The sequence below is a fragment of the Cololabis saira genome, chromosome 20 (assembly GCF_033807715.1).
Source record: "Cololabis saira isolate AMF1-May2022 chromosome 20, fColSai1.1, whole genome shotgun sequence".
NCBI lineage: Eukaryota > Metazoa > Chordata > Actinopteri > Beloniformes > Belonidae > Cololabis > Cololabis saira.
This window is the reverse complement of record NC_084606.1, coordinates 19,481,027-19,504,953: the sequence shown is the minus strand read 5'-3', so window position 1 is coordinate 19,504,953 and position 23,927 is coordinate 19,481,027. Positions and strand designations below refer to the sequence as shown.

General features: G+C 38.6%; 1 protein-coding gene across 1 annotated transcript in view; it reads left to right on the top strand.

The window, feature by feature from the left end:
- The first annotated feature begins 13,104 nt into the window (after window positions 1–13,104).
- capn1 (calpain 1) overlaps window positions 13,105–23,927 on the top strand; it is a 29,035-nt gene continuing 18,212 nt past the window's right edge. Inside the window, exons 1-3 of the mRNA XM_061710526.1 lie at window positions 13,105–13,263; window positions 17,994–18,695; window positions 22,459–22,528. Of these exons, the coding sequence (XP_061566510.1) occupies window positions 18,438–18,695; window positions 22,459–22,528 (328 nt within the window). The 5' untranslated portion in view covers window positions 13,105–13,263; window positions 17,994–18,437. The remainder of the gene's footprint in view (window positions 13,264–17,993; window positions 18,696–22,458; window positions 22,529–23,927) is intronic.

The window sequence follows — 23,927 nt, the reverse complement described above, 5'->3', positions numbered from 1 at the left end:
ACAGCGGCGCGGCAGCCGAAACCTCGCGAGAGCGAGGATGGGATTGGGTCAAAGCATTATGGGAACTGCACGTTGCACACTGGGATCTGAAGTTCAAAAATACATTCCGACTGTAACCTCTGGATGTCAGTGTCTGTTCAATTAAATATTGATTGAAAGCTGGGTCGGCGTTCAACCGTGATCCCTTTTCTCTTTATTGTTCTTATTCTTATTCGTATTATTGTTGTTATATGTTATTATTATTAGTATTGTTATTATTATTATTGTTATTATTATTGTTATTATTATTATCATCCCAACTTAATCGTCTTTTTGAGCCCTTGATATACTTGAAAACACCAAATTTTATTTATTTATTAAAAAAAAAAATGTTCTTTCATAATTTTTTTAACTCACCACATTTTGCACACACAACAGTTGTCATGTAAAATTACATATTTTATGGGCAGCGGTTTAGAATATTATTTTATTTTATTTTTTAGATTTCGAGCTTTGCATCCGGTCATATAACGTAGTGACCTATTGTAGACTTTCATGTCCTTTATCCATCTCTGTATAGATTTTGTTGTATCTGCATCTGTGAATGTAATGTTTAGCTAAAATAATCAAGTTATTAAGCAGTTCCCCCCTGGTGCAGGTGTTGAGAGAGAGGAGGATGATCACAAAGCTCCATCAATGATGGAAAATATCTCGCACCCATGCAGGGCACCATCAGTGCACTGAGCAGCTCCTTCTCTTTCACCCCAAGTGTGTGAAGAAGAGATATTGTACATCCTTCCTTCCTGCTGCTGTCAGACTGCCTAACAACAAGGTCTGACCAGCCCCCAGAAGACCACACACACACACACACACACACACACACACACACACACACACACACACACACACACACACACACACACTTAAGAAGTGGGAACTGTGGAATAATAATAATGTTAATAACGTGCAGTACTTAATTTCTAATGCTTTCTGCTGTAACATGTGAATTTCCCCATTGTGGGACAATAAAGGAAAATCTAATCTGATCTAAACTCTAAATTATCATCTGTCACAAATATTCCATCTCTCACCAAAGACCAGTTCATATGGTATCTGGATATTTTTTGGTTGCTTGAAGCCAACTCTGAAATGCAAGCCAGAAAATCTTAACTTGTTCACAATATGTGTTCCATTTTTTCTAAGTCATTGGAACAAACTGTGCATGACATGTTTTCCCAATTAAATGTTTGGTGTAAGAATTGTGTATATTCCATATAACATTGTAAAGTTCATTTATTTTGCCTTAGGTAAAATTGGACAGCTTGATAAGGGAAACAGTAAACCGTCAAGTGTCTTCTGATGAACATATTATTAAACTGTTTACTATGAAGACTGACACACCCAACACAGAGTGGCCTCAGCTCCAAAACTGCGTCTGATTAGATCACGTGTTGGAAAATCATTGTTTTGATGGGATTTGGGATGAATCGCAGGACCTAATTGAAATCCCTTGTTGAGTGATGATGTTAAATCTGCCAAAAGTCACTGTGATCCAAAAAGTCTCTAGATGAGTCCATGAACTGAGCTACGTTCCACCCTTTTCCATCCAAGTTCGCAAAAAACAGTGACTTTCTATTTGACAAAATGCATCTGTTATTCCACAGTGGAGTATTGTGAGGGGTAAAATTATGTTTGTACAAGTTCCAATACAACAAAACCTGCTGGTGAAAGTCAGAGAGTTTGAGTAGGAGTTTCCTTAAATTGTAATCTCATCGGAGTAGCAGATCAATTCCACTGAGTGACTGGAAGAATGGATCAGTAATAACGACCCAAAATGAGTCTTTGTGTGAAGTGTGGGAGTGGAACCATTTCAGTTTTTAAACCCCATTCATGACCGAAAATTCAATGGCATTTAGACCTCAATCGCCAAAACTTAACAATGTCCATGTGTCGTATATAGTGACACCTGTTTTTCCAAATTAAGTTGAAGTTAATGGTTTTTATTAACCTGGTTGCTTTGTCAAGAATGCTCAGGAAAGAAGCAGGATAGATTCATCTTACAAGTCCATTTTAGAAAGTAAGATTCTCCCAATTAAAGTTAAATCTATCTGCAACCAGGAATTCAATATTAATTTGCATTTGCTAATGTTTTGGTAAATGTTTTCTCTTTCCCATATATCTTTATTTTTAGTAAAAGTCATACCAAGATATTACATTTCTGATTGGACCTTTGTATTACTAGTATGTGGAGGGTGATTATCATGTAAGGCAAACATTTCACACTCTTCAAATCTGTTTTATAGCATTTAAAATTTCCTGTCCATCTTTTAGAAATAAAGTCGTATCATATGCAAATTCACTCATTTTGAATTGTGTCTCTAAAATCTCATTGATAATCCCTGAATCTCATTATTATTTATTAATATAGCTCATAATTCTGCTGCCATTAAGAAAAGTAAAGATGATATATTACAGCCTTGTCTTGTGCCTCTCTTTCTACAAAACCTTGGGCAGGTACCATGTTCAAGTGCCGCACAACTGTTGATGTTATTGTATAATATATAGCCATGCAATGTATGTGTCTGATGTATCCTACCTACAAAAAAGTACACCATTTTGAAAAGAATATGTCATTTTTCATGAATTTTGGTAATTTCCAGGCCTTGTACTTCGACAAATTCCTCCTAGAGATTTAATCACATTGACTCAAAACATTTTATGTACAATGTAAACATGTGGCCTACACTTGATTGAAAAGCTTTTACGTTTTCACCAGAGGGCTTGACCGTAGGGATGCAGCAAAGTTTGAGGTAATTTCAAAGACTTGCCATGAAACAGCAATTGGCTGTAACTCAGCCATACACTCTTTGATCTGATCAACAACAACTGATGTGTATGATTGTAGTCTGAGCTTGAACACATCTACAGTGGAATATTCAGGAATGGTTGTAGCGCCACCTGTTGGCAACCGGAAATGTCATGTGTTCTACTATACATCCCTCATCCCTGCCCCAAAGCGAGATGGGCTGATGCATCTCAAACCTGGTCAACCAGTAGTTGACGATGATTGACAGCAACAACTGTAACTTTCAGAGGGCGTCACCGTGAGAGGGAGGGAAAGTTCAACGTCTCACCTTGCATAGAAAAGTTGTTCTAACTTGCATACTAAAAATGTGTGTGTTTAATGACACTTCCATTCTGAACAAGAGGATATGACAATCATGGATACCACACACGTCAGAAGAAAATCATTAAAAATCACCGGTTTGTCCCTCAGAGGGGAGATTCAAGGATCACATCCTTTACACAAACACAAACATTTAACACACAGCAACATAGGGTCCATTAAGAAATCCACGACTCTATATTTTTGAAAATATGAAATCATAACTGATTATCATATTTCGGGCATACTTTGTCTGATAAACTTCAAACTCACGACAAATATAGACACTGAAGTCATTAAACCTTTCATTCACGTACAGTGACATTTTATTCATTCTGGACACAACTAATATTTATTCTGACTAGTTATATTTCAGTCAGTGTCGCTAAACTTTGCTGAAATATAGCTGTATATCTTTGAATGATCCATCATTTCTTTCAGAATTTTTCATTGAAAGGTTGAATTTGAATTATCTTTTTAACCAATATACAAAGTCTACAAGGAGATCTCAGATTTACTGTAATCAGCGAGATCCATATCGTTAGCCAATCTCACAGCACCACCTTGTGGTGTCTCAGGAGTCATGGGATGTCCAAATCCAAAAGCAATGCAAATCAGTAGCAGCTTCTAACAAAAAGGCCCTGAGAAGAATTTCTATATGTAATATTTTGCATGTGTTTTTCTAATGACCATCCCGGACTGCCTGTTCGCATAACTGTTGTGTTCTTCTGTATACCTCATTCTTTTGTTTCCTGTATACTTCAAATCAAATCAAACTGTATTTATAAAAGCACCTTTAATACATAAAATGCAACACAAAGTGCTTTACATAAAAAAAATACAAACATAAAAACGTATTAATGCCATGCCCCCCTCCCCCCTCACACACAGACAGACACAAGCACATCACAATTCACCCAAGTTACACACACAGACACGCACGCAGACACATGGTGTAGACATGGCTGAGCACTGAGGATCCAGGTGAGGAAACGGTATCAGGGAGCCGTCCACGCCAGGAGGTCCCATAACCTGCAACCACAAGGGAGTCCCCCACAGAGACCATCCCGGCCCGGACAGATAGAGGAGTCCACACCACAGCGGTAAAGCCGTGGTGCAGAGCTCCACAACCATCCAGGCCAGAACCACCCCCAGGACGACCCCCTGCAGGCCAGAGTCACTCCCAGCATGGAGGCTCCCCATGTGGAAACACTGGAGATAAAAGCTACAAGAAAGCAGGATAAGATACACTAAAAGAGTTTAAAAAGTATAACATAACATAAAATCCTAAAAGAGTGTCTAGAAAGCAAGACATTAAAAACTAAGAGAATAAGACAATAGAATGTATAAAATAGACCATAAATAACGACTAAAACATTTAAATATAACATTGAGATAAAACAATGAGAAAATAAAACAGGATAAACTAAAGATTAAAATAAAACAGAGTACATCCAATAAAAATAGGGGTGAGCATAACAAATTTAAGAGAGTTAAATGAGTCAGTTAAAAGCCTGATTAAAGAGACAGTGGCTGAGTTTCTCCGGGAGACTGGTCCACAATCGGGGACTATAATAACTGAATGCCGCCTCCCTGTGTGTCCTGGTTCTAACTTTTGCAGTTATCCAGTCAAAGTTGACATGGCTCTCAATGGTTAGACTGAAGGTCTGCAGCACTTAGCAATAAAAAGTCTCGCTGCAGGTTAATGTGAATGCCAAAATGGCATGGGGGGAAAGGTGATTGTTGCTTTTGCAGGTTACAACAGTACATCAAACTTTCGCAGCAACCCTCTCCTGCTTACTAGATATCTGCGCATGCGCCTGCATTTTCTACTCCAGTTGTTTCTAATGAACTCTAAGCGGCAGCATGTCTGGATCATGGTCTGGATGGTTACAACACAACATAGCGCAAACGATTTCATTCACGTGTTTGTTTTTATCCCGGATCACTTGAGATTAAAAGTGTATTATTTTCCCATAGCTGTCTGGTTTACTTTATTTATTTTTTGTTTGAATTCATTACATCAAAATAGTAAAGTTAAACCCGGATGTGGCTGAAATGGCTGACACGCTTGGACATCCGGCTTGGGTGCAGACAACTATATGCAAGTTTTTATGTTTAAATAGTCAATTCAATTCAATTCAATTCACACTTTATTAAAGACACATCTTGAGAAGAGGTCCATAATACCATAAAAAATTATACATATAACATACACGATATAAAAGACAACAACCTTTATATAAAAGACAACAAAAACCACAATACAGAAGACTTAAAAACAACAGTGACACAAAAAGAAAACAGTGTCAGGCGCAAGTGTAGAGACATGAACGCCAGTGGTTCCACAACGTAGATGTGAACCTGACTGAGCTGAGTGCAGGATTCATTAAGCAGGTGATAATGCTATTTAAAGAGTTAGATACTCTACATATAAATTTATACATCAAATTCCGTAGCACAGCAGCACAGGTTGGTACTCCAACACTAACGAAAAGATGACTGGCACTACAGCTCCTTGGGACTTTAAGAAGCAGCCTCATACAGTCATTATAAGCCACAGTTTAGCCTCTGCATGCTGCTTTTCTTGTTGCGACACCACAAGTGGCCAGTGTATAGGGATGTACAATATGTTTTAAACAAAGACATTTTGATATCCACCGAGCACATGCTGAATTTGCGCAGCAGCATATTAGCTTGGGCATACATCCTTCTACACTGTCTGTAAATATCTCTGTCATCAGAGAGATCATTAGTCATAAAATGACCGAGGTTTTTCACCTCGTCACACTTGGTGAGGGCAGAGTCTGCCAGAAAGAAGTCAGGAAAAGCTAACTTTCTATCTCCCCGGCTACGGACAATCATCACATTACTCTTTGTGTTATATTTAATATCGTATTCAGACCCGTACTGAGAACATGTCCTCAGCAGCTGCTGGAGGCCAGCACTATATGGACTGAAAATAACCAGATCATCCGCGTACATTAAGTGGTTGACAAGTACATCACCTATCATGCAACCTGTTCCACACTTATTCAACTGCACAGAAAGGTCCTCCATATAAATATTAAACAGGACCGGTTACAAAATCCCTCCCTGCCGATCACCAATGGTAACATGGAATGGAGCAGATACAGAGCTTCCCCACTGAACTCTCATAGTCTGCTGTGCAGACCAGTAAACCAGAATTCTGACAAGGTAACCAGGAACACCTCTCACACTCAATTTGCTGAATAACTTTTCATGGTTAACAAGGTCAAGCGCTTTTGAGTTGTCAATAAAACACATAAAAATAGTGGAGTTTTGTTTCCTATATTTATCAACTATTTCCTTTAAGGCAAATATGCACAAGTCAGTGCCATGATCTCGTTTAAACCCAAATTGGTTATCAGATGTTAAAATATAGTGTTCCAGTCTATTCAATAAAATTTTCTCCAGAATTTTAGATAAAGTACTAGCTAAGGCAATAGGCCTATAGTTTTCTGAGCTATTGAGTTTACCCCCTTTATCCTTAATGACAGGCACTAATAAAACAGATAAAATAGAATCAGGTAATACACCGTGTACTAGAAATCCAGTGAAACATATAGCAAGCAAGACATAAAGTTTTTTACCAGCAAATTTAAGATGCTCAGCATTGATTTTGTCTAAGCCACATGCCTTGTTACAACTTAACTCCATAGCTGCTTCCTCTACTTCTTGAGGGGTAACGGTCACATTTGCACTCTCTTCTATTTTACACAATTGAAACACATTACCTTTCAGGCAGTTAAACAACTCATGGTACTGCTTCTGCCATAGCCATATATTATCAGAGCCACTCACACCATCAATATTAGATGGGAGAGGCAGATTACAATTGCTTTTTAATATAACGGAGAGCATATTTAAAATTAGCATTAGTATATTTCTTATATTCAAATATTTCTCCTTGCTTTTGTCTACCTGAATATATCCATGATTTGAAAGCCCTACGGGCCTCGGCATGTAGCTCTTTGACATAATCGTTCCACCCTGACTTATAACTGGACACCGATTTAGATTTAGATTTAAATTTAGACATACAAAAGGGCTTACTGGCCCCTTTGAGAGAGTCCACAATAGCATTATAAAAAGAACACAACTCATCACAGTGTTGCTGATTATTACAATTTACATCTTTACACATGACGGCATGTTTTGGTAGTACTATATTTCCCAGCAAGGTATCAGACCTGCCACAATAATTATCAAGATCAGCTTATAGTTAGTCTTGATAAGGTTAGTAAAACCAGAGTTATCATAACTAATATATAGCATATTTTTTCTGCATACTGCCATTATGTTTGGTGCAGGAAGAAACGGTAAAAACGACAGATGTTCCAGGGAAAGCCTAGAGAACATAATAGCACACATGCACACCAAAATTTAAAAACATGACATCCCCTCTCCTATTGGTGGAAAACATTATCTGGCAAGCAGGACATGTGGTTGTTGAGGAAGAGAGGAAAAATGTGGGAGTAAGAGAGTCAGAGATAAGTTTTGAAACGCATACAATGCAGAAACACAACATACAGTTTAAAAAAGGTGGGAAGACATACCTTGGAAGTGTCTGGACTGTGATGTGAACGTCTGAATGTGATGACTAGCAATTTCTTTCAGCAGTTCAATTTTTTCACCAAAGTCTAGCTCTTGTTCAGCACCTCAGCATCCAACCCTACATTTTCAAAGGAAATGCTCCCTTTTCTAGTTAAACTACTACGTACAACACAACTAGCTCAACGGGGGGTCCCAGGAGGAGCCATACCTATCGATTTGGCAAAAGGTTTTTGATTGCAGGCTGTTCTGCTAGCATCCATCCATGAAAGGTCGCCAGTCTATTGCTGCGTTAACACATTTTTGAAAAAAAAAAAAGGATAGATGGTGACTTGCATGAATAATGGACCACACTTTACAAGAGATGAAAGAATACTGTAAATTGCAAAAAAAATATAAATGCATTTTATTTTAGTTTTCGGTCAGTTCTACACACCAAGCACACCTTTAGATCTGATGCCGTTTCTGGGATTTGCACACTGGCTCCAGCTTGGGAGCAGCTCTCAGGGCCCCAATTATCACAGGCCCCACTGTTGCCTTCACCATTTTTTCCCTTTAACCCTCAATATTTCCACCAAATTCTCATGTTCCTTTTTCTTAATGTTGTTGCATGGGATTACCATGTCTATCACTACAGTTTTCTTCAGGAGTTTGGTTTTCTTGGAAGTTCTGAGACTCCCAACCAAATCTCAGCATATCTCTGCACAGATGGTCACATACACAAAATATGGAGGAGGAAATAAATCAAACTTTATTTATGAAGCACTCTTCATTCATATATGTAGTACAAAGTGCTTTACATGTTTAAAAATTGTACAACTTAAGTTAAAACCGCACCCCACCCCTCCCACAAACTCTACTCCCCACATTAGATTGTCCTTTATTCATCCCTAAAGGGGGAAATTCGCTTTGTGCAGCAGCAGTACACACAAATGCAGTGAAAGGATAAAGTAAAAAAATATATAATTACAAAATATAAAAAGTATATACATTGGAATAAAAATAGTAGTGCAGTACGAGAAATAGAGACGACGACACACATGGGTTGTGAATCTGGAAGACACGTACAAGAAATTAGAAACTTAAGTCAAAATCAATCAAATATGGCTAAATAACATTCTCAATTTAATCGTGTGCATAGAATAAAAAAATCACACCACATGGGGTGATCAGGAAAAGAGTGAGTGAAAGAGTGAGCAGGCTTTAAATAGGGAGTGAACAGGTGAACTCAATCAGCTAAATGAGGAGTGAACAAATGAGTGAAAAGAACCAATCAGTGCTGAGGAAAGGAGAGGTAAGGAAGTGAGGTAAGTGATGAAGGCGAAGAACAGAAGTGTCAAAATAAAAGGAAATAGTAAGCTTTACTACAACCATTATAGAATATGAAATATAAATTAATAATGATAATAATTAGAATAAAATTAAATAAATAAAACAATAATTAAATTAAAAAAAGAAGATATCTGTTCCATAGACCTTTAAAATGATCTTACTTTGTACCAACAAAACTCTTCTGCTAAATTTCAGAGTGAACTATTTGAGTTTAACCCTCCGGGACACCTTTAATAATTGTTACACTCTGACCCCTTCGCGCAGAAAACGCGCTTTTCATAAAGTAGCTATAAAACATATTATACATTAATATTATATTCCACTTTAATTGAGCTAATTTCTTTCACCAATATCTGACCTAAGTGTTGATATCAAATATTAATGATATTTTAAAGATTTAACCCTTTAAATGCCAGGTTTTTGTCACGATGCCACCATGTTTTTAGATGAAAAAAACAGAAAAATTGAATTTTTTTCAATATACTACATGCAAAGTAGATTTTTTTGTTTTGGGTTATTACAGCCTGGGATATGTCAATGATGAGTAGCAACATTGATTTTCATGCATTATTATTTTTTGTGCAGTGTCAAATAGTTACACTTTGACCCCTTCGCGCAGAAAATGCGCTTTTCATAAGGTAGCTATAAAACATATTATACATTAATATTATATTCTACTTTAATTGAGCTAATTTCTTTCACCAATATCTGACCTAAGTATTGATATCAAATATTCATGATTTTTTAAAGATTTAACCCTTTAAATGCCAGGTTTTTGTCACGATGCCACCATGTTTTTAGATGAAAAAAACAGAAAAATTGAATTTTTTTCAATATACTACATGCAAAGTAGATTTTTTTGTTTTGGGTTATTACAGCCTGGGATATGTCAATGATGAGTAGCAACATTGATTTTCATGCATTATTATTTTTTGTGCAGTGTCAAATAGTTACACTTTGACCCCTTTGCGCAGAAAACGCGCTTTTCATAAGGTAGCTATAAAACATATTATACATTAATATTATATTCTACTTTAATTGAGCTAATTTCTTTCACCAATATCTGACCTAAGTATTGATATCAAATATTCATGATTTTTTAAAGATTTAACCCTTTAAATGCCAGGTTTTTGTCACGATGCCACCATGTTTTTAGATGAAAAAAACAGAAAAATTGAATTTTTTTCAATATACTACATGCAAAGTAGATTTTTTTGTTTTGGGTTATTACAGCCTGGGATATGTCAATGATGAGTAGCAACATTGATTTTCATGCATTATTATTTTTTGTGCAGTGTCAAATAGTTACACTTTGACCCCTTTGCGCAGAAAACGCGCTTTTCATAAGGTAGCTATAAAACATATTATACATTAATATTATATTCTACTTTAATTGAGCTAATTTCTTTCACCAATATCTGACCTAAGTATTGATATCAAATATTCATGATTTTTTAAAGATTTAACCCTTTAAATGCCAGGTTTTTGTCACGATGCCACCATGTTTTTAGATGAAAAAAACAGAAAAATTGAATTTTTTTCAATATACTACATGCAAAGTTGATTTTTTTGTTTTGGGTTATTACAGCCTGGGATATGTCAATGATGAGTAGCAACATTGATTTTCATGCATTATTATTTTTTGTGCAGTGTCAAATAGTTACACTTTGACCCCTTTGCGCAGAAAACGCGCTTTTCATAAGGTAGCTATAAAACATATTATACATTAATATTATATTCTACTTTAATTGAGCTAATTTCTTTCACCAATATCTGACCTAAGTATTGATATCAAATATTCATGATTTTTTAAAGATTTAACCCTTTAAATGCCAGGTTTTTGTCACGATGCCACCATGTTTTTAGATGAAAAAAACAGAAAAATTGAATTTTTTTCAATATACTACATGCAAAGTAGATTTTTTTGTTTTGGGTTATTACAGCCTGGGATATGTCAATGATGAGTAGCAACATTGATTTTCATGCATTATTATTTTTTGTGCAGTGTCAAATAGTTACACTTTGACCCCTTTGCGCAGAAAACGCGCTTTTCATAAGGTAGCTATAAAACATATTATACATTAATATTATATTCTACTTTAATTGAGCTAATTTCATTCACCAATATCTGACCTAAGTATTGATATCAAATATTCATGATTTTTTAAAGATTTAACCCTTTAAATGCCAGGTTTTTGTCATGATGCCATGTTTTTAGATAAACAACTCAGGGAACACAGAGCAGCAACATTGATCTTCATGCATTATTTTTTTTTTATGCATTTCAAAAGGTAGCTATAACACATACTTTTTTACCCAGAAGTGAAACAATTAACAATGAACCAGGAACAGTGAGCCAGGAACATCAAAACTGACTACATAACATTCAATAACATTCAATAACAGCAACAAAATTGTGACAGAGAGAAAGAGACTGCGTGTGCGTGCTTGTGCGTGTGTGTGTGTGTGTGTGTGCGCGCGTGCGCGCGTGTGTGTGTGTGTGTGTGCGCGTGTGTGTGTGTGTGTGTGTGTGCGTCTGTGTGTGTGTGTGTGTGTGTGTGTGTGTGTGTGTGTGTGTATGTGTGTGTGAGTCAGTTCAGGTGAGGCAGGAGCTGCAAACAATTTGGTAGTGCTCCTTGCAGATGGGACTGTCGCACTTTCTGCAGCTGTAGACGTAGGAGTTTGTTGCTGGTGCTCAAAACACACTGCCCTCCTCCTCTGGGTGGTGTCTGGGGATGGGCTTGCACTTGAGCTTGGACCTGGGTCTCCTTTGAGTTCAGCACCAACACCAAGGCCGCAGCAGCTGGTGTGCGGGGAGGTGGCGTCTCCTTGCCATTTGTGGAGCCACAAGAGTCTTCCCCAGCTCCTCAATGAACAGCCTCCTCCGCTAACTTTTTCCCCGTTGCCATGAGGGATCCACGGTGGTCCAAAGGATGAAAGCAAATTTCACTGCCACTGAATTTCCCCACTTCTGGAAGTCTCATCTTCCTCACTGTCAGAGGACACATCCAAGCTCTCAGAAGACGATTCAGACACCAGTTCCTCATCTGTAGTATCTGTGTTCTCTGTGTCAGATTCCTCTTGCCCGCGATCAGAATCAGACTCCATCACTATGTCCAAAGCTTTGTGCACTCAATAGGCTCTCTCCATCTTGCCAAATAAGAAATGACTAGTTCCACAGGTTGCATTTTTATAAACTTTGGCTGCAGTCGCAGCTGTGTAAACGACTCAACAAAAAGCATGATTCTCTCTATGGCTGCACCTTTCATGTGATTCAAAATGCCCCATGTTTGGATTTATTTGTGTTTATGGACCTCTTGTGTAGGTGTGTGTGGTGTGCATTTATACAAAATAATCTTAGAGGGGCTTTAAACTTCTGCACAAAAACGATGTGAATGAATGAAAACAGTGGCACTTGAAAGCCTTTGCTCATAATGTCATAAGGTCACACACACACACACACACCACACACACACAAACACACACACACACACAAACACACACACATACACACACACACATATACTAACTGTACATGCACACATACACACACACACACACACATTAAGGGAGGGGGAGGGGTGAATTGTGACGGTGCCATCCAGTGGAAATAGCAGGTTTTTTCTCCATATGCCAAATATGGTAAAAATGAGGTAATCTGGTTCAGAGTAGTAAATATGATCAATTCCAAGGCAAAAGACCAGATTGACACCTAGATATAATAAAATGCATTTATTATGCTTTAATGGAAGCGAGATCAAAAATTGAAGTTTGAATGGGTTTCAATGGCGCGTTTTTTGCGCTAAGGGGTCAGAGTGTAACAATTGTATTTTACAGAGTGTATTTTAGACTTACTGTAGGAGCTGAGCTGGAAATTAAAAGATCATATAAAAATACACAATCTCACCAAAATTCATGCCATATGGATGAACTCAGCCAAAATTATCCAAAAATGAAAAGTGAAAAGCGCGTAAAATGCGCCTAGGTGTCCCGGAGGGTTAAAAAGCCCTCTCTCTGTGCAGAGCGCTGGAGTGGAGCTGCGCCTGCGCAGACGCACCGAGCAGGGCACCGCGGAGCAGGCAGAAGGGCGTTGCTGTTTCTGGCAGAGCTGCAAGCACTGAACCACGCTGGGGAAAAAACATGTAAAAGGAACTGGGAAGTCTCATTTGCGTGTGCTGGATGTCAAAAACGATACTCTACAGAAACACGAGGTAAATATAATATCATGTTTTCCCCCTATACCGTTTATGTATCGCTGCATGAAGATTCCGATCAGATCAGAAAATAAACATCTGCCAGATAAACCCTCTGGTCAGAACTTCTCTGGTGGAAAGTTTGCGAGCTATGTATTGCGAAAACCGGAACAGATAATTAAAAACATTCCCCGTATTATAAGAGAACAACTCTCGGGGTCTTCAAAACATGTAACCTAGTTAAACAAGCCCGTGTTGCGTTCATGTTTCCGGGCGATCCCTCGATGTTGCAATTTTTTGTGTGTACATAGCAAACAGTTTTTTTCCTCCTTCTTTTGTTATCATACGGGCGTGATGGCCAACCTGAGAAAAGTTTTCCTCTTGACAACTACAGATCGTGTCTCCTGTCGAGGACCACACCTTCCGTTAGGACTGCACGCTTATCTCCGTGAAACACACTTCTTTGCAGAAGTTAAATGTATTCTCAAATAGGCTGTGAAATAGTTTTTACTACTCAGTCAGTCACAGGGGCGTCAATTGGGTATGGCAAGGTATGGCAGCCGCCACACCTTTGCTTCAAGGGTTAAATGTAAATGTTTGTTTTTTTAAATACATTTATGGAATAACTACAAATACAAATAAGAACAACATGATCGATTTCACTAGTTATTATACACTGCAAAAATTCAAAATCTTAACAAGAATATTTGTCTTATTTCTAGTTAAAATGTCTAATTTTTAATCTCATTACATTTAAGACAAGACTCAAAAACAACCATTTTCACCTGTTTCAAGTAGATTTTCACTTAAAATAAGTAGAAAAATCTGCCAGTGGAACAAGATTGTTTTGCTTGTAATGAGAAGATAAATCTTGTTCCACTGGCAGATTTTTCTACTTATTTCAAGTGAAAATTTACTTGAAACAGGTGAAAATGGTCAAATAACAAGTTATTTTTCTGGTAATGACTCTTGTTTTAAGTGTAATGAGATTTTTTGACTAAAAATGAGACATTTTAACTAGAAATAAGACAAATATTCCTGGTAAGATTTAGAGTTTTTGCAGTGAGTGAGACTGCATTTGAAAAAGTTCAAATTTTCTTGACCACACAGATTAGCTCCATAGCAGACTTCTGTGATGAGTATTTGCTGGACGTGTTGATTGATACTCTAGTTAAGTTCTGTGACTCGTAACCTTGCCATACCTTAGCTTCGACTGAATTGACGCCACTGGTCAGTCACCCAAAATTAAACCACAAAAATCTTTTATAAATGCAAAACACCCTTTTCAGATGTTTTGTGCTGTTTCACTCGTCTTATTTGATTTAAATCCCACACTTTTACACTTTTAAGTTTGTCTGCTGGTTACAGTGGGTGTCTTTGTCTTGTTTCTACAGGGCTTCATAGCAAACTCTGGGTTATTTCATTTCACTGTAATCGGTGTTTGGAATATGAACCCAGCATGCAGACATACCCTGGAGGTGGTTGGAGGGCTTACTCAAAGCATAAACATGACTTCACACACCCAGGATGACTGTCTGCATGTTGCACCTTAACTGTGTCCGGGGGAGGAAACCACTGAAACCTGGACTCAGACATGCACCAGCACTAGAGTCATAATGACGCATACAGGAGAGCATGTGTATTCACCTTTAGAAACTATTAACTGTAGCTGCTTGAACCATTTGACCTCTTTCTCCATTTAATGTGAATATGACAATATACTGTATTTTATACGTCATACTTTAATGTACCAAAGTTTTGACTAAGGGTATGTTTTTGGAGGATTTCTTTCAACTAAAGTTTCTTCTACTTCTTGATCTTTAGTCAGCCTTGAATGCATTTTTCTCTGCGGCTTTGTGCACAGATCTTCAGGTGTATGTAGTTTGGGTTACAGCGAGGGTCTGCTTCCCGAATTAGCTAAATCCATTCTTTGCAATATGAGGAGAAAGCACAATCGATGCAGTCCAGCCTTTGACTGAAGGAAAATGTATTCCTTTCTTGCAGTTTGGTGCCCTCTTCCTAGAAACACACCCTGTGAATCCCTATCAACAAAGCAAATCACTCTGCGGCACTTTTTGTTTTTCCTAAGATGCACAAGGCTTGCTTGACAGCTTCTGGTGAATGTTGTGATGAAAATCTGGGACATGTTCTCTTTCTTTCGTTTCTTCCTGCTCGGCATGACTTTACACCGACATTTTTTCCCCACATTTTGAGCAATATAACTTCATAATCTACCCGATGAATGATTTGTACGTGGTGGAAGTGTATCTATTCTTCTACGGTCAGGGCGTTTGATGCATGAGGGGGTTACGTAGCTGCTTGTCATTTCTCATAAATGTCTCTACCTGTGCTGAGATGGATGCATGCGTTTTTAATTCGGTGTATTTCTCATGTGAGATGAAATAAAATATTCATGCTGTCAGACTGAAATCTTGGTGGGAAGTGTTTTCCCTGACAACACAGAGCGAAAGTCAAATCCCCACGATAGGACGTTGGAACATACTATCCTACGTTATAAAGATGAGTGATTGGATTCAGGCAGCAACACTTATCTAAAATACTTGTTGTATTAAATGTATGTGACTAATTTGTAGTAGCTGTTGCTGAATTCACAACCTTAACTTTTAGTAGTAATTCATTTTGCATCCACGTCTTTGGACCAGTGGGGTAAAATCTTTTATTTAGCATGATTAATTTAGTGTCAGTTTTTCAAGAGAAGTTGGGGTGAAATATTCATGATGCTCAACACAAATTTCCCTCATCTGTAAAACGTATTTAATCCCTCAGCTGGTGGTCTCTCTGAAAAGAAAAAGGCTAATTATGACTGTTTTTGTTGCAAAATGCATTCACAAGGAGTGGGGTGGAATTAGTCGCTTGATAGTCTAAATCAGAAAGGTACTTGGGGCATGCAGTCGTCTGCCACGGGTTTAATAAAATTCATGTAGACAGTAATCTGGAACAAGGACAAAATGCAATGGGCTGGTGTTTTGTTTTTTCCACCTGTCCTCCCTCGTTCATGTGTGAGAAGTTACAGGCAGATACACTTACATACACACACCTCTTGAACTAACGGCACAGAGCATCCATAATAAAGTGCTGCTCTTCTCTGACGGTGTTGATGTGCCACCACCTGAGTGCTATAAGTGGCCTCATAGTTTAAATCGTATGTGTCAGGATTTGGTGTCGGTGGAGGATCTCAATGCAACCAACAAGGAGGCAGGAGTAGAAAGATTTTTCTTTTTTTCTTTTTAAGACAAGAAAACAAACAAAAGTGCTGTGTGCCAGAGTAATTTAAAAATGCGAGGCATCCAGTAGAACTCAGGCTGGAAGCAAACACCTCAGCACAACAAACGGACTGGCAGGGGAAGGAAGCGAGACGAGACATTAAAGAGACACATGGGGTTTTTTCAAAACGGGAGACTGCAGAGAATGTGGTCGCATTTATTGTCAAGGTAACACTCTTTTCACAATTGTCTTGTATTGATAGTCCAGGCATCAAAGAAACGGACACAATAATAAAATCCAGATCAAGCAAAAAAAAAACACAACACACACTTGTACAATTGTCTCAGTTACTATATCATTCCAATAGTATGACATGCAGTAATGCTGGGTACTGTAAAAACTCTGCATTGGCATGTACTTGATGTTGGAGCCGATGTTAAAATAATAAGTGCCAACTATTCCATTTAACAGTAATACCCTGGCAAATATGCAGTGGGAGCAGCATTGGCATTTGTACTCCTCAAAATGATGAGATATAACTTTAATCTTCATGCAAGTTGCAGTGTAGCTTAAGCATGAACATTTAGGCTAAGCTAGCAGTAGTAGTGGGGGAAATTGTAGGAAACAGATGAACAGTCCTGATGGTGCAGGTCTCCACACATTGTCAAACTACACGCCCTGAAACATGCAGCTGCAGCTTTGTGTTCTGTGTTTGGCAGCATTTGCAGGAATATTTTTCACTTGAGTCAAGGGTGGGGGTTGGGGGGGAGTTTTTATGGGCGTACTTCACAGTAAGCAACAGGGCCGTGCAGATCCGTGTTGGCCAATGGGAGCGGCTCCCCCGCTCAGCTGCTGTCGTGACTGACGGCTGAGTCTTCAGGAAGTGGTGATGTTGGAGAGTTGAGGAAGTTAAAAAAAGAAACTAGACTTTGAGAGAGGTCGCAGTAGGGGCAGTGGTGTTAAAAATAAACAGTGTTTGAAAGCAACAAAGCGCTAAGAAGAAGCGAAGACTACAAAAGCAGAAAAGCTGCGATGAACTCTTTGTAGCTTGAGTTCTGTCAAAAGTTCCTACTTGGCTCTGCTTAATTTAAGAGTCAGAAAGAGCTTTTGCTTGTTCTCTGTATCCTACAGCTTCCATTATGCTTCAGTATTCATACAAAATCAACTTTTCCAGGCACACCTACCTCCTTGTTCTGTTCACACATACACGCCTGATCAAACACTGGCTCCAGACTGCTGCAAGCTGACATTACATGCATGCTCAGCACAGAACTGTAGACATAGCACTGATATGGCTGTTGTGTCTAATCCCTGGACTATGCATAGCATGAATGCATGTGGTTGACTGAAAAAAGAAAAAAGGGGGGGTTCATCTGACTTTCAAACCCTGAATGTGTCCATGGAGAACAGCAGCTTAATTACTCTGGGATGCGTTCCTGCAAACACATGTAAATAGCTATGCCAGGACTTGTATCTCTGCATGTTTAATAACTTGAAATGTCTTTTTTTTCTTTTTCTTTCAGGGTTCAGCTGTTGGTTGGATAAGGGCAGACTGCAGTCCTGGACTCGGCGTGAATGAAATAAGGAGCTCTCAGGGGTGTTGACGGGGATCGGAACTGTTGTGAGGACGATGTCCCCCTGCTGCGAAGCTTTTCAACAATCTTAGCTCATGCATTTGAGGGCTGTGTTTTAAGCATCCAGCAGAGACCGCATCAGCTGCCTCGCCTCATCAGTTGTTAATAGGTTCTTAATGGCCATCAGTGATTCCCTCTAAATTATGATCCAGCCTTGAGGCTGTTAAAAAAAATATTTTATGATCACATTTGCTTAAGTGCTGCTGCAGTGCTTTATGTAAATTAGCTGGCTCTTGAATAGTTGCAGCATTTTTATGTATTTTTTTTATTCTGGAAATCATCCAGTAGAAAGTGATAATCAATCTTACACCGGTAAACCCCCACAAGTTCACGATGGTGGAGCCACGCATATATGCCACGGGCATGGCCGCCAGGCTGAGGAACCAGTGGGACCGTGATGAAGGTCTGGGACAAAACCACAAAGCGGTGAAGTTCCTGGGTCAGGACTTTGAGTCTCTGAAATCCCAGTGCCAATGCAGCGGGAAACTGTATGAGGATAACATTTTCTCTGCTTCTCAATCGTCTCTGGGGTTCAAGGAACTCGGCCCCAGATCCTCCAAGACCTCGGGAGTACGCTGGATGAGGCCCACGGTGAGACATGTTTCAGACTCTTGGTATTACTCTTGATATAAGTGATAATGCTCCAATGTTTTATGTGTTAATGACAGACATGGAGCAGTCCCTCTCTAAATGACTGACCGACCATAATCCTTGAAGTATGTAGTATTATCAGTAACTTAAATTGTGCACTTTGGTTTCAGTTTTCTTCAAATCAAATTGAAAACAGTTTTGCAATATTGTGCTGCAATGTTGCAAACGTTTGCTGGCTTTCTCACTGGAACCCTCATCAAACTCTGGCTAAGGAGTTTAATGCACCATGAGATTGGCTCTTGGTTCCCAGTAATCGATGTGTAAAGACCTTAAACTGTATTTTCAGGCTGCTTTCTGCTAGTTTCAATCCACAATAAAATATATCTGCCTTTAAATGTGAATAAAGAAGCTGGATACCTACAAAAAGCATTGCACTTTTCTTTTTCTGCATTTCCGTCCATGTCTGCTTTAATGGCAAGCATCAAAAATGCATGTCCACCCCTGAAAATAAAGTGTATGTGGCGTGCAGTTGTATAAGAAGCATTTTCAGAAAATGCAAATGTGGTCCTCTGTGACTTTCGGGAAAAAAGGAAGTACAGACACGAACATTTAGACTTTGTCAATAATCTTAATAGCAGTTTTATGGAGAAATTATCTTTTAGCTTTTTTTTTATTACCCCCTTAAGCGACACTTCCCGACAGACTTGCATCTGTTGCCGGGCAACTTCACGTATGCTGTTGCTCTGATGATTGGAAGATTTACACTTAATGTTTCATCATCATCTGTTAGTTTTGTTTCTTCTTTCTGAGGTTCGCAAGAGGAAGTTTGTATCACATCTTCCTCCTCTGACTGGGTAGTTTCTTCATAACTGTTTTGTCCCTCTCATTGTATCTCTTTCTCCCCCACGCTCATGCTCGCCCCATTACAGTATAAATACACCAGAATTTTCCTTGCGGTTAGGTTTTATGCAAGACAGTACACTCTGATTACAGTTGGATGTGCACATGCCACAACAGTCCTGTAATAGTAGATGGCCAGCAGTTGTGATCTGAATCGCTGCGAGGGGTTGGGATCATGTGCGTGACTATGGCCTCTTAGCTTTTTCAAGACCACCCAGTGTGCACATGGATGAATATGTGATTGACCTGAAGGTGCAAATGCTTCCTGAGGTCTGGACTCTTAAAAACGTTAGTTGCTTCATAAAACATAGGAGGCTCTGTAATATTTACGCGGCATCAAAGGGGTCTCGGTAGTCGTGTTTCCCCCCCAGAAGCCCTTGCTGATCCTGAGAAGAGGGCGTCAGCCTGGACGTGAGATGCTTTGTGTGTTTGAATGAATCCAACCACGTGTCTGTTGGTTTGTACGTGTTTATGGGGTGCGGGGAAATAGAATATTTCTATTTATAGCTTCATGTTGGGTTTCTTACTACTTAGTGTGCTGCAGAGGTCGGTTCACAGTGAAACAGGAATTACTGTGAGAAAAGACGGGTTTGAGGCTTTGTTGTAGATGGAGATTATCATGATATTCTGCTGGGCGTGTTAATCAATTCCACGTTTTATAGCATACTTAAAGTTTAGAGTATATTTGAGTAAAAATGGGGAAATATTTACATTTTAGAATAGGGCTGTGAATCAAATTCAAAATGGAAATGACAAAGTCTGCAATTATATTGTACATTATGAACTTTTACCAACATGTAAAGAAACGCCACAGACCGGTGTACTAATGACTGAAAACGTGTGAGGTTTGTGAAACAAACCACAATGTCTGAGTCATTAACCACTTCTTGGCTCAAAAAATGTCTTTCTGTCAAGACCTTGGCTAAGTAAGGGGTATAAATCCATAGAAAACTGGATAAAAGAGATGTTCTTTTAGGCTGCGGCTACTGATTTGTGGTCCGCTTTATGTCATAAAAAATGCAGTTAGACATTTTTTCAATATTCAGCCCCACTTTAGATACCAAGGCATGTTTATTTCCATATGAAACCTCAAGGTGATTCAAAGTGCTTTACAAAGATTTTCAAACATAAATAAAAGCATGATTTAAAATGTAAATAAGAACAATAGATACAAGTATTGTATTCAGTATTTCTGGGAGTTTGTTCCAGACACGTGGAGCAAAGAAGCTGAATGCAGCCTCTCCATGTCTGGTTTTTACTGATAAAAAAAAAAAAAACGGATCCAGATGACCTGAGGGGTCTGGAAGGTTCATGCTGGGTCAGGAGGTCACTCATGTATTTTGGTCCTGGACCTTTCAGAGCTTTATAGACCAGCAGTCTGTCCTCTGAAGGACAGACGGCCAGTGTAAAGACCTCAGAGCTGGACTGATGTTATCCAGTTTTTTGGTCTTAGTGAGGACTCGAGCACCAGTTGGAACATATGAAAATGAGTTAGTCAGTTGGGTCTACTTTATACTTTTTGACTAAAATTGAATGCTAAATTATAACTCAGAGAAATTATTATTTTTTCGTAACCCAGTGGGTCTCCCTATAAGTGTGGATGTGAAGTCGCTTTTACGTCACAAATATTTACCTTTCTTTGGTCTTTTGCACGTCCGGCTTCGTTTAGTTTTCTTCCATCGTTGCTTCCTTGAGTCTCTGAGCTGGTTTCATTGTTGTTGATTTAGGCAGTTAATGGTAGAGAGTTGAGATGCAATAAAATCATCCTTAAAATGACATTGAAACTGTTATTTTTCTTAATTCTTAATATATAAAAAAAACACACATTTTATAATGCTTGAAGACCAGTAACATGCACATGAAGCGTACTGGTGACTGGTCAGGACATTATTATTGTAATAATAGTTAATACTTAATGTCTTTGATGTTTGGTTTGGGCACTGAAGCGATGATGGAAATTATACAAGAGTTACTCATATAAAGACCAACAAATGTTTTAGCTGTGCACGTTTGCTGAGAACCATGTTCATGATTCTTACTTCAGAGTGAAAACACAGTCAGCACATCTGCTCGAGGCACATCTGGGATGTGCATGTCACGTAGCTCGTGCAGATACTCTGTTAACGTGGGAGCCAAAATGAAAATCAGGATATTCTGCACATTCTGCGTTGGCTTGAACCCAGCCTGACAGCCGGACTCTTTTTATAATTTACAAGTTAACAAAATACATTATACAGAGAAGGAAACATGCAAAATAATTTGCATGAAAAAAAACCCCATAACATTATTCGTCATACTCAAGTTGTATAACACTGATAGTGGGCGGGGCTTACAACCCAGGTGTAATCATAGTGTGATGATGGTTTAAGTGTGTTTCATCCAAAACAAAGCAGATGTTTGTGTTTTCCGTGAGTTCTCGCTCTGAAGCATCCCGATGAGTAAAAAGCAGTCTGAATGGGGGCTAACGTTAACTCAAAGGAATTTAAACATTTACTCCTACCTGCTGTCTTGATTTGTGTCTAAAAGCAGTGTTTGGCAGTTTTTTTACTTAGGAATTCATGCCTTCTTGAAAGATGTCTGTATGTTTTTAAAATGAACAACTTTTTTTTTTATCAAAAAACTAAAATTGCAAGCTCCTTTTTAAAGTTAAAGTTAAAGTTTTTTTTAGGTCAGAAACCTGTAAAAGAGATACAGTAGGTATTCTTGCGTCAAGGGAGACGGCCAGCAACATTTTCCTCTGTTGTTCTTGCGGCTACAAAAGGCATTTTTACAAGAAACATGTTTGTAAAAACATATATCTCAGGGCAAGAAAAACATTCTAATGTGTCTGTTTTCCTGTTTGTATTTGTGTTTTATGTAACAGGAGATCTGCAAGCGGCCTGAATTCATCGTAGATGGGGCGACCCGCACAGACATCTGTCAGGGAGCTCTCGGTAAGACTCGCAGGAGGAGTTCCCAGCTGTGTCAGTGTTGCTGTTTGACAGTGGTGTGTTTGTGGGGAATAGCAAGAGGAGGATACTTGAGAACTAATGAAAGTGGGGAAGTTGGCAAGAGCCATAAAGCCTAATTGCCAGGTGCAGTCGGAGTCCTGCGAGAGCCTGGGCGGTAGTATCGTATCATTAAATCTTCTCTGTGTTCTGTGGAGGGCCGGAAAGAGTCATCTTCATAAAGAAACTGAAGATCTTCTGTTAATCAATCTTTTTATCGAAAGATTAAGAAGACTTACCACCCACCCTCTATTTCACCGCTTTGAGTTACTAAGACTGGCTGAGTTAAACAATTATCATAATGCTTGTCTTATGTTTCAAATTGTCAATAGGCTCAACCCTAGACTTAGTAGTCTTGTGCCAATCTCCAGTCCTCAGCACACATACCAAACAAGAATCAAACCACTCATATTAGGGAAATGTCGCCGACATGTGCGCGCCAGTATGAGTGTTGTTTGCAGGGGGCCGCAGATTTGGAATGGGATTGATGATCGCCTCAAGGTGTTGCGTTCTATCTCCAAGTTTAAAAGACAACTAAAAAATAATCTTTTACTAACCTATATATAATTTAAAATGCTTCTTCATGGACTGCTGGGACGTATGTGTGTGTGACTGTATGTGTATGTAATGTTAAGTATGTATGTTAAGTGTTTTTTTGTGTACTTGTATGCATTTATCCATCACCATCTCTTTATGGATGGTAACTGCTTATACTATTGACTGTACCCTCACCCTTATATGAACTATGGGCCCCCACCTATAAGCTTTCCTAGCTTCCTTGGGGGACCCATTCACTTTACCCATTTAATTCAATTGTATTATTATAATTATTATTCTGGTATTGTGAATAAACTCAAACTCAAACTCAAACTTATAAGATTACATTTGGACAGATCCGATTAAAAGTAAGAGAAAGATGAGTTTACTTGTATCTTTTGCTAAGATATTAGGACCTCAGGCACCCGAGTTTACATCAAGACTGTTGAGCATCGTTGGCAAAAAAAATCTCATAATATCGTAATTATATGAAGATGGTTAAGAATATTGATCTAGTTAAAATTATGGACGCCAGACCAGAGCTAAAAGTACAAAGATTGTGGAAAAAGTTGGAAAGATGGACAGCTTCAAGGCTGTGTTTGATCATCATAATTTATATTCTTCAAGAACAGAAAGTAAGAATTAATACAGATACTTGAATAATGATATCTTTGCTGTTTTTGATGACGTCGTTAGGAACTTTTCCTCTTTAGGCTTTAGGACCATCTCCTCGAGAGCTTCCTGTGTGGCGTTTTTAGGTTCTCCCTGTGCCTGCTGAGTGTTGTCTCTGTTGTCTCTCGGTATACTC